Here is a 12,273-nt window from a genome sequence, read left to right on the forward strand (position 1 = left end):
TGTTATGTCTTTTGACATACTGGCATCTGTGATTTGAATGCATATATATTTTTTTTTTTTTTTTTTTTTTTTTTTTTTTTTTTTTTTAAGTCTATATCTACAAATCATTTTATAAGAGTTAATTTTTTTACTCACCAACTGCTTTTTCTGTTGACACTTTTTCAGTCTCTACTCTTACAACTTCAATCAGTGCATCTGCTGCTTCATTCTTTTGTTTCAGCTCTATTTCCTGAACAGCTAACTTGGCTTTCAGATCATCAACCTAGGATATTACGATCAGTAATATTTTTTTTTTTTTTAAATCCACACTGTATGATACCAATAAAAGGACTAATCAAAGGAAACATTATCAAAGACCATAACAAATGTTAGCAATAATAAGGAGTTGGTTCTTAAATTAAGTGCACAAATATTACATAAAACTTCAAATTTTATGCAAAGGTTGTCTTTTTCCATATCCTGTTATTTACTGTATGCACATATCGTATACTTGCCTGCTCAGCAGTGCTCTTCAGTTTTTCCAGTCCATTCTCAAGACGTTCTATCTTCCCATGAAGTTCAGCACTTTTTTGACAGAGGAGTTTGCCATAAAGGCTAATTTGTTCCAAGAATGACTTAGGCGTTGTATAGTTGTATCGCCGCTCATTCTGCAGGTACACCCGAGACATAGAGTTCACAGATGTGTGCACATAAGCCATGAACCTGGCTGCAGACTCTAGGAATTCTTGCTAAAAATTTATAAATCAAGAGAAATGTTAAAAATGGATGTGTGTTAAAGGAGCAAAATTAATCTAGCATATTCTCAGATTAATTGTGTGACTCTGTGGTTGACTTGTTGCATCAAGACTAAAAATTCAGAGATTTAAAGTTCAATCTGTGGTTGGTCTTACAACTTTTTCTGTCAGTTATCAGTTCTTCCATTCTCACAATACTTAGTAAATGTAAACATGCCAAATTGCAGCATAGTTTGAATCACACGTTAAATAGAAGGCTCCATACAACTGGATGGTAAATCAGGTGATAAACTAGAAGAAGATAATATGTTACCACCTCCAATTGGACTGTGCCTAGTAAAAAACTGTGGCACAGAGGCAGTTTTATTTACATACTAACTGATTTAAAGAGTGTAAGTAGAGGGTGATTCTCTGGTTACTTTACAGACTTTAAGAGGTTATGGAGTAGGGTAAATCCATCAATTTGAGTTCAAGACCCTGGTCTGGAAATGACTGAGTCAAAAGTTATAAGGAAAATCATTCTGATGCCTCTGATAGTGAAATACATGTATCACTACCATTTATTGCTCAGATTTTAGGGTAGGCAACTTTCAGAGTTGGTAGTGTGAACCAAAACAAGAAAAAAAGTCTAGTAAATAAGGGCTCTAAAATGAATACCTTAAGAGCTATGAGCACTTGTCCACCTTCGATACTGTGAAACACATCTCCTCTACTTCCAGTTCTTCAGTTTCCATACTTTTGGAGAAGGTAACATGGATCAAAACAAGAAAAAAGTGTCCATTAAATATGGGCTCTAAAATGCATATCTTAATAATTTTACTTGTTCAGTAGAAGAGATGTGTTTCACACTAGCAAAGATGAAGAGGTGCTCATGGCCCTTAAGGTTTGTATTTTACAGTCCATATTTACTGGACTTTTTTCCTTATTTTGGTTCATAGTACCTCCTCCAGAAACATGGAAACCAAAGAGCTTGCAGTAGAAGAGACCTGTTTAACAGTATTGAAGATGAACAAGTGCTCATAGCTCTTAAGGCCTGCATTTTTACTATACTTATTTTTCTTGTTTTGGCCCATACTACCACCTCTGAAAGTTGCCTACCCTTCAATATTACCAACAACAGTACCAGCACACATATTACACTGTCAGAGGTATGAGAATGATTTTCACTTATAACTTTCAACTCCGTCATTTCCAGACCATGGCCTCATACCTCAAATTGAAACATTTACCAATCATGATCATCCCTGAAAGCTGGTAACAGTAGCACAAGTTTGCAACAGATAAATGACAATGAGTATCATATAAAATTTGTCAACAGTTCCCGGCTACATTGTGTGAAAAAATATGCACACTTACCCCTTGATCACTCACACTCAGGACACCACTTTTCAAACTAGTCTGAATGCTTTTACACTGACAGTATGCTGAACTATCTATACATGTGAAAATATGAACCAATATTTCTTTAACAGAAGTATATGAATGTTTACACTAATAGTCAACAGAATTAGACATCCCTTTCAACTAGTGTGTACCACTCCTTTCCACCAAGATGTCAGTGGTAACAAAAACATATGGCATGAACTTCAGAACATGACTGACTTAATGACATTCAGCCACTACCCACAAGACATGAATATTTGTTGGAGCTGTGGTATGGCATGCTCATTTTGCTCAATGGTAGCCTAGATGAGATCCAGTGAGACTACCTATGGAGTGTTTTTCAAAATTTTCTTAAGAGTTTGCATATGACAATGTGATGCACTGTCTAGCAACAGGTTCAAATCTTATGCAATGTGCTGTAGGCCAACAAACATATGCACATAACTGGACAGTACTTTCCTGTGTCACTTGCTAGTGAGAGACCCTGGCAGCTGTATCAGGGGCCTATTTAGTCTCGTGTAAGCAGGCCCCACATGGTAAGGGGCCTATTTCATCCCGTGTAAGCAGGCCCCATGTGATAGCACCTCTACCACATGCATTAATGATGGCCTGTTGATGAGCGACATGCATCACGTGATGTGGTTTTTGGTATACTGCCACTCTACATTAGCGAGCACCAATGTGTACTGTGACTTTTAGAACCTGGTGACTTTTTTTCCATACATCAGAGCATCCAGTAGCCATAATCCTATGTCAGTAATAATCTCTGTAGCCCAATAACAAGAAGCTGGATGTGGATGATACCACTTATCATCAACTATTGCAGCCCAGTAATGAAACAGTGAGTGATTTGCTGCACTGTGGGTTGTGTTTCTTCTGTTACAATCTGCAATACCAAGCACATCCTCCTATCATTGATACAGCAGCTGCCACTGACAGTGGTAGTTTTACTTGAACTGAGGTACTCACAAAATACCCCTTGACAAGGCATTCTGTGAAAAACTCAGTGTTGTGTGTCCTTGGAGATGGAGTGCACCATTCGTAGCACACCCAGTATCTGCCCATAATCAGATCCAGTGATATAACATGTCTTGCTATTCCTTCACTTGACTGTAAACCTGATGGGCAGTACAAGCTCTAATGACATCACAGTCATCTGACTTGTGAAACTATTCCGTTCTCTATGGCAGCACTTCTCCATAACAGCAAGAGCCGAGCAAGGTGCTGCAGTGGTTAGCATACTGGATTCGTATTTGGGAGGATAACAATTCAAATCTGCATCCTGCCATTCAGGTTTAGATTTACTGTGATTTTCGAAAATTGATCCAGGCAAATGCCATCTTTGAAAGGGCAAGGCTGATTTCCTCCAGCATCCTTTGACACATTTCAAGCTTGTTTTCAATTTATAATGACCTCATTGTTGATATGATATTAAATACCTCTCTTCTTTCTTCTTTTCCCCAACACAACAGCTACATATATAAGTTTCTTATAAGTATAGACCAAGCAAGGTGGCACAGTGGCTAGACACTAGACTTGCATTTGGGAGGATGACGGTTCAATCCCGTGTCCGGCCGTCCTGATTTAGGTTTTCCGTGATTTCCCTAAACTGCTCTGGGCAAATGCCGGGATGGTTCCTTTGAAAGGGCACAGTCGATTTCCTTCCCCATCCTTCCCTAATCCGATGACCTTACTTTACTTTGAAGGATTAGTTCATTGTGAATTCATGCCAAGGGTAAAAACTGGTTTTGTCATCTGTATTCAACATACTGTTTCACATCAGGCTTTGCTTCAGACTTTTCACCATTGAGTTTTCAGAATGTGTATCTAGTTGCTTACATTTTTGGCGTCAGTTTGGGAGACTATGAGGCACTAAACTAGAACTATTTTTGGCTTCAGTTTGGGAGACTATGAGGTACTAAACTAGAACTATCTTTATGAAGCACAGAAAGGTCCATGGATGTTTACTTTGAAGAGAAAGTAGGTAATAAAGGCTTCTTTCTTTAAACAATGGAAAGTCCATGATGGAATAACAACAATATGAAAACGAGAGATTGCTACTCACCACATACAGCACTGAGTCACAGACAGAGACAATGAAAAAAATAGACATTGAAAATTTAAGCTTTTGGACAAAAACATCCTTCTTTTGAAATAGGTACATCCACACTGCACCGAGAATGGCGGCCATTTGTGTGTGAGTTGTGCTTGTGTGTGTGTTTGTTTACTGTTTTGGAAGAAGAATCTTATTGTCTGAAAGTGTAAATGTTCAGCAGCCGTTTTCATAGTTTCTGTCTGCAAATTAATGCCTCATTTATGTGATGAGTAGCAACCTATCCTTTTCCTATTGTTGATGTCTTCCTTTGATAGTCATGGAGTGGTTTATCATTATGAGGCTGCCACGTCCTACACCTTCCTCCAAAAAATTCACCATTATGATTTACATCATAACATTATCAATAGAATCATCTGGTTTTTGGTTAAAATGAAAACGTAATGTGTGCTGTAACTTCCGTACCACACACATTTCTCTCAAAGTATTTTATGCCTCTTTTCTTGTTTGTAGTGAGTGGCAAACATTTTTGAAGTATCAAAGGCCATTACAATGAAGATGCAGGGAATTCTGATGCCACTGTCAGAAGACTGAACCTCTGTCAGGTTCTATGATTGGCAGACATGGTATGTGCACTGTGCACAAGTGACAGGGAACTACCTGAAAAATCCCTCATTAGACTGAATTCTGGCTGCATTATTCTGTGAGTGAAAAATGTTTGTTTTTAATCATGGTGAATTATCAATTCTGTACCAATAGGGATACTATAATGGTTTAAGCATGGTAGCAATTAATGCAATAAGTAACCTGATCAGTTGTTGAGCACTAAATCACACGTTGCTGGGTGTCAGACTCTTCTCTTGAAGTTTCCACGTGCTATTACACCAAATGACACTTGTAATTTGAATACAAAAATTCAAAGCACAAACTGTGATACATTTAACTATACAATATCATAACAGTCAATTTACAGATGTGAAAATATAATGTTCAGCAAAGACAACAAAGTTTGTTGACAAGCCATAATTACAGCCATGGTTAAAATATGCAAATATTTAAAAGAAAAAAAAGTTGAAATTAGTAGCACTCAACCTAGTTTGATAATGACTGCAATGTGTGTAAGAGACTAAGAAGCTATTTCAGGTATTAACGAGATGTATAGTTATGAAACGCATAACTTATAAAATTTGCTCATTACAAAAAGTAATTACTAGTTTAAGAATTTATAGTGTTTCAGGTGCTTAGGAGATGGAGCACCAGAGCTGCACTTAAAATTTTGTCAAACAAGTTGGATTAAGTTCTTATCTAAATATAAAATAATTAAAGTGTGTCATAATTAGCAATTTCAAAAACACCTAATTTGTACTTTTATGAACACTAGAACACTGTTTGGATTTTTACACAGTTGTTGTAACAAACAACACTTTAAAAGACACACCCAGAAGGAATAGAATTTAAAGTTTAATGTTCTCTAGGCTCTCCAAAACAACTGACTTAGTCAGATCACCTGTACTGTTAAATGAAAACACCACAATTTGTAATTCCTTAAGTAAGATCCACTACAAAAATATAGAATTTTTTTTTCATGAAAATCATTAACATCTGATGGAAATATGACACTGTTGATGGTGATGTGTCCATTTTTTGGGGCTTGGTGCTCTTCAAGAGGAGTGCATTAGGTGCCAGTACCACACACACACACACACACACACACACACACACACACACACACACACACACACACACACACACATTACAGCCACAAACACAGTTTTCATACTTCGCAAAGTGAAGGTTCCTGTGGGGCCCAGGATAGGAAAAGCCCTCCCAATTGGGCAACTTAAACTGCTCTTTGAGATCTCCCACCCATTCATGCCATATGACTTTACTTACTTGAAAACATCTGCTCTTCTTTTATGGTAAATATTATTTTATATCTATTGTTTGCGTAAATGACGGAAAATGTAACTACTAAATTGCTACTTAAGGTGTCATCCATTTTAGATTATGAGACCCTGGCTTGCACTTTGTTTTCTGATACTGTATAGATCAGATGTGTTTGTAAAGTCCTGTTTTTTATTAAAGTATTACAAAATAGTAACTTGAATTATGTAGTATGATGTTACACTTGGTAGAAATTAATCATCCAATGAAATAAATACAACTGAGTTACATGATCAGTGTTTCTATTTCAAATACAGTAGAGCGTATTTATACTAAAACTGTACAGCATTGAAAACTGTCCTGGAGGAATTGACAATGTAACTTCAACATCAAGGAGATTGTCGTGACCCAAGATAAGTAAAGTTTTATTGACTCACTCGGTATTTTGCACAATTGTGGAGTTTGCTGTGCTAAACTCATATAAATTGTGATTGTACATTCGAATTTCCAGCTGAGAATACTGAACGACATTTCAATATCAAATTATTTCTCCGACGCACAAGTCGTCGACGTGGCGTCAAATCAAAAGACTTGCACCCGGCGATCGGTCTACCCAATGAGAGGCCCTAGTCAAGCCACACGACATTTACATCAAATTATTAAAGGAGCGGTACACAAAGTAAATAGCTTCTGGTCATAGCTTCCACCTGTTACAATTTCTTAATTGTGAAAAAGTGAAAATTAGTTACTACAATCATTCATTTAACTGAAAGCAATTAAACTTCACTTCTCTACACATTCTATAATTTTCTCGTGTTTGATACTTACAGGCAAAGGTTCAAGTTCTCCAAGAAATCTTTTGGAAACAGACACTAACGCTTCCTGAGGCCATTCATGAAACCAGTTAATTGATGTGGAGTTGATAATAGCTGGAAATTTCCTAGCACGTATTCTCAGAGTTGAACCCACAGGGGAGAAGCACAGTACTACTTTCAGCTGACGACGCACACGATCCACAAAGAACTTCCAACAGTTTTCACGAGTATCAAGAAGGCCAGCACCTTTCACCTGAAATGAAGAACACATGCTTGAGAATGAACAGATATTGCCTTTTATTTTTATTTTAAATGGTTAAAATGTCAAAGAATTTATTTTATATTACTGTCACAACAGGATATTAATACAGTATAGGATAAGGGCAGCCCATAATAATTTTATCATCAAGTATTTTCCCACCAAGCATATGGTCCAATGAAGTCTGTTTTTATATATTTTGTTTTTTTCTGAGTCTAACCTAACTGTTGTTCCCTATAACAGCAACATGAGAGATATTACACTGATGTAGACAGCATGGCTCTTGATAACGAAAAGTTATTAAAATCAATTATGTTTGCTGTCTTTGTACATATATTTTTGAATCTGTATAAGAATTTTAAATATCCACTGTACGTCATCAAATTCTTTACTTTGTAATCACTGATAACTGACCACAAATATAGAGAAATGTGGTAAAATATTAATACAGAAACCAAATTTCATGGTGTTTGTCACATATTCTCATTCTTCAAATTTGCTAAATTATTTTTCCTTGTTACAACATTTTTATTGAATGGAAATGATAAAAAAGATTGCTGGTTGAAAATGGAGCCCATCACAATGTATCCAGATGAAGAAACTGTGTTCTCATGATTACAATACTGGAAGTGACTGATGATTGTGCATCACTTTTGATTAATCTATCACAGGTCAATCAACAAATTCTTAAATGAATAAATAGAAGAAAAATAGAGACATCATTAATACCTTTGATCATGTTTTTACTCTGACTATAAATAACACAAAATGACACATACATGCAATTAATTTCAACTGAAAAGACAGTACTAGATAATTTAAAGACATTTGAAGATAACCTTCTAAGAAAGCAGTAACTGAACTTACAAGTTCATAATCAATTGATTTCTCAAACTATTACAGCTAAGGAATGTTTTATTCTCTTCTTTGCAAAGATTGAATACAATTATCATACCTCATTACGAACTCCACCAATGATGTTCTCAACTTCATCATCTGAGAATAAATCAGGAACTTCACCTGATGCTAGCATATCATTTATGAGTACGAGAAAGAGCTCATTAGGAACTTGGGCATCTGTCATTAAGAACATTATGCCCACATTCTTCAGCCCAGACTTCAGGTACAAACCTGACAACTCCATCTGTTAAGAAATGCCATGTTTCATTTATCACTGAACAAGTAATCAACAGTAGATATTAAATGTAGAGAAGGCACAATAAATGTGGCAATGTAAGGCTGAAAATATATGAAAATGAACATCTGTGTGGGAACAAACCACTACTAAAAGAGGAGAAGAGGCATTTGGCAGCAAACCATTAGTAGAACAGGTCACCGAACGAGGTGGCGCAGTGGTTAGACACTGGACTCGCATTCGGGAGGACGACGGTTCCATCCCGCGTCCGGCCATCCTGATTTAGGTTTTCCGTGATTTCCCTAAATCACTCCAGGCACATGCCAGGATGGTTCCTCTGAAAGGGCACGGCCGACTTCCTTCCCCATCCTACCCTAATCCGATGAGACCGATGACCACGCTGTCTGGTCTCCTACCCAAAACAACAACATAGAACAGGTCATAGCTATCTTCCACTGCCTTGATACTACAGCCTTTCTAGGATGGATAGTGATCTATCTGGGTAATGTGATAGATCTGCTGAACATGATTGGATAGTAGAGGGACAAACACCAAGGAAGATGAATCCAGTGTGCAATATGTAGGTGACATCCACAGTAAGTGAGTATGGCAGAAAGTGAAGAGTCATCATGAGAAATACTAACAAAGATGGTACAGGAGGAAGATGGATGATCCAGAAATGTGAGATAGAGATAAGTAAAGAAAAATACAAGATAGGGTGGAATAGAAAAATACCGTAGGAAATGTGAAGCTAGTGTGAGAGAAAAAGTGTAGAACTGGATGGGAATGGAGCTGAATGTGGAGTCAAGTGGGAAACAGGGATTAACAAAATTTGTGGCTGCATTGCGGGGAGGGGGTGTGAGCTTATGGGAATGAAAGATTTGTTAGAGAACAAACTCTTCCATCTGTGCAGTGTCCAGCTCAGGAAAACTGCTGTTGGTGCAGACGATGAAGTTGGCAGAGCTTGCAAAGCTGCCATTAAAGTCAATCAGATACACTGAGCAGGTGTTCCAGAACTGGATGGTTCAATTGGTATTTGGCCACAGTTTGATGAGACCCTTCATTAAGATCTTTCCCACTACAGGCAATCCACTATTCCCTAAACCATTTTTCAGTGTTCGTGCTAAATAAAACTTTTCGTCCCCTATTTCACCCCCTTAGGGGTTGAATTTTGAAAGACACTGAAACACATATTTCTTTATTTGTAACTGAGTAACCAAATACCAATTTTCGTAGATGTGGCTTTAAAAATGCTTTAGTAGTTCTTCAGTAGTGATTTACTTCCAAAAAACTTTTACCCAATATTTCACCCTCTTAGGGGTTAAATTTCCAAAATTGCTGTCTAGGGTTTCTTTATTTCTGACCAAGGAGCCAAATATCAATTTTGTAGATCTAGCTTCAAAATTGCCTTAGCAGCAACATATTTTCAAAACCCTTTCATCCCCTATTTCACCCCCTTAGGGATGGAATGATGAAAAATTCATTCTTAAAAAATGGCTGAAGTTTTTCAACACCATCTGCAAATTTCAAGTTTCCATCCTTAGTAGTTTGGGCTGGGTGATGATGAGTCATGAGTGAGATAGCCAGTCAGTCAGCTGAGACAATGCCTTTTATATACAGAGATAACATGATTTCACAATTGTACATTATGGGCCATATAGATCGAATTAGACATTACTCCTCCATTCCTGTGTTGGTTCCGCACATCTCCACTGTGTACACCTACATATTACACATTGTTTCCTAATTCATTCCGGACAAGACTGCTGCTCTTCCCAGTTATAACTGCTAAGCTGGAAGAATGTAAAAGGTAGAGAGAAAAGATCAGTTACTTTTGCCTTTTGCTCAATATTTCTTCTATTTAGTGAGCAGTGAACTCGTAAATATTTTCCACTGATTTATAATAAGAAGCACTTTTTTGTAGTATCAACATCATTGATATTATTTGTATCTTCTAGTTCTGACTAAGTTCAGTAGATAGAGATGTCCATCAACTAATAATATATATCTGGTAATTAATGGACTGAGAATTGTATTTGTATGACTCAGTCATTTGTGTAAAAGAATGAAACTCACTGAAGAGTAAGTGCTTAGCATAACAAAACTGTGCCTTTCCACTTGAGTAAACTGAGTTGAGGCAGCATCAATACTTTGAAAAATAAAGCATTTATCATCTGGTGAATGTGAATACATGTTGTAAAATCAAACACTGGAAACTCCAGTATGGAATATTGACAATATAAGGGAAGATAGATTAACACTTAAGTTGCAGACAGGAACAACTAACAGATACTTATACACTAGCTTTTGGCCACAGTCTTCCTCAATAAAGGAAACACTCATACATTCATTCACACAAGCTTGTGTGTTTCCTTTTTTGATGATAGGTGTAGTCGAAAGCTAATGTGTAAGTGTAAATGTTGTTGTTTCTGTCTGCAGCTTAACATTTCATCTTTATGATAAGTAGCAATCTACCACCCTTTTCTTATATTGTCGAATATGGGCTGCGGTTCAGAAGTGAAGCATATGTTTTAGTGGATAAGAACCAATTGATAATAATCATAACCAGCCACATTACTGTTAAAATGTGCGAAAGCCACATCATTCTCCCAAAGTTTACATCATGAAGCAGAACTTTTTTTGTTTTGGAACGAGGTGTATATGAACAAAGCTGAAAACCAGATGTTAGATTCTGCATTAATAATTGACAATCATGAAACTATTATTAACTATCTTTCATTACTCCTGCTGCTTCCTCTCTTGTACGAAATGGCTGCCTTTCACCTGTTTTGTAGCTTAATGTCTATCTATCACAATGGCATTTATCAAAGAATAAAATATAAATAGACACCCATGTACAATGAGCATTGATATTTGTTAAGCGGCTAACGGGAACTATTATTGTTGTTTGAATTTTTGCAGCTAACAGAGACTATTGTTGTTGTTTGTGTTAAGGGCACATGACATTGTACTCACAAGTACTAAGGTAATTATTATTATGCTGCCATAGTAAAAAAATAATGCAATATAAATTAGCTGTAATAAATTGTAAAGATTTCCAAATGGGAATGGTTTACTGGTTAGATGCTAAATAGTTAAGGTAAGTTTACTATCAACATACTGTGTAAAAACTTGCCACAAACACCATACACTGGTGAGTCCTCTTATCTACAAAAGGAACCATATTCCAGAGGGCAGTGTCCTATTTTGAAGGAGAGAGGAACACTTTCACATCAGTGGCTGCTGGAAGAAAGTCTATTGTGAACCAGTACTGGAATTTACCAACTGCAGCTTGTTCTTCCCAATGGCATGTTGTCCAGCACTTTAAGAGTTAGGACATTTACATGATGTCACAATAGGTACACCACAAATGTACTTGGCAGTTGCATCTGCCAGTCTGTTGCACCAAATTTGCTCATCCATCATCCACAGGAATATAGCCTCCTTCTTTTGATGTTAGAAGCAAAGCACGGTATCTTGTGGACTGGACTGATTTCCCTGCTGGGTGCAAGCACTAGATGACTTGCAAGGAATCATTTAAATTTGGCAAAAAAATGTCCTTTTTGCTCCAGTACCCTCAAAATTCCACTTACCTAAGCATCACAGATGCTAAGTTTATTTGGTAATTGAATCTTGAAGGTATTATCAGGGTGAACTACAGAGCAGCCAAGGTAGTCTCCCATAGTTTAAATTGTCAAATAATTGTGGTGCTGTCACAATATATCAAAAACTTATTTTACTGCTGAATTTTCCTCTTAAATCCAAGAATACAGTACCAGTTGGCCTCTGGGCAGGAACTGAAATCTGTTTGACACGAAATATCACTAGGTCAGCTTTTAGGTGAACCTCAAATGACTTTGTTACTTGTGGGTGATTAGTTTATGCCATTTTCTTTGTTGTTTGTTGTTCAGCAAGGTGGAATATGGGTGACTCTCGATCAAACACGAGTATGGACAGTGTGGCTCACCAGCTTCCAATCAGAGGGGGAGTATGGGGCTGTCCTTGCATGC

General features: G+C 37.0%; 1 protein-coding gene across 1 annotated transcript in view; it reads right to left on the bottom strand.

Annotated features, from left to right (window-relative positions):
- Positions 1–12,273, bottom strand: part of LOC126474748 (dynein beta chain, ciliary-like) — a 734,368-nt gene that overhangs the window by 220,802 nt on the left and 501,293 nt on the right. The window contains exons 53-56 of the mRNA XM_050102225.1: positions 8,084–8,272; positions 6,883–7,122; positions 495–728; positions 136–262 (exon numbers count right to left, since the gene is read on the bottom strand). Of these exons, the coding sequence (XP_049958182.1) occupies positions 136–262; positions 495–728; positions 6,883–7,122; positions 8,084–8,272 (790 nt within the window). The remainder of the gene's footprint in view (positions 1–135; positions 263–494; positions 729–6,882; positions 7,123–8,083; positions 8,273–12,273) is intronic.

Source organism: Schistocerca serialis, chromosome 4 (genome assembly GCF_023864345.2).
Source record: "Schistocerca serialis cubense isolate TAMUIC-IGC-003099 chromosome 4, iqSchSeri2.2, whole genome shotgun sequence".
Taxonomy (NCBI): Eukaryota; Metazoa; Arthropoda; class Insecta; order Orthoptera; family Acrididae; genus Schistocerca; species Schistocerca serialis.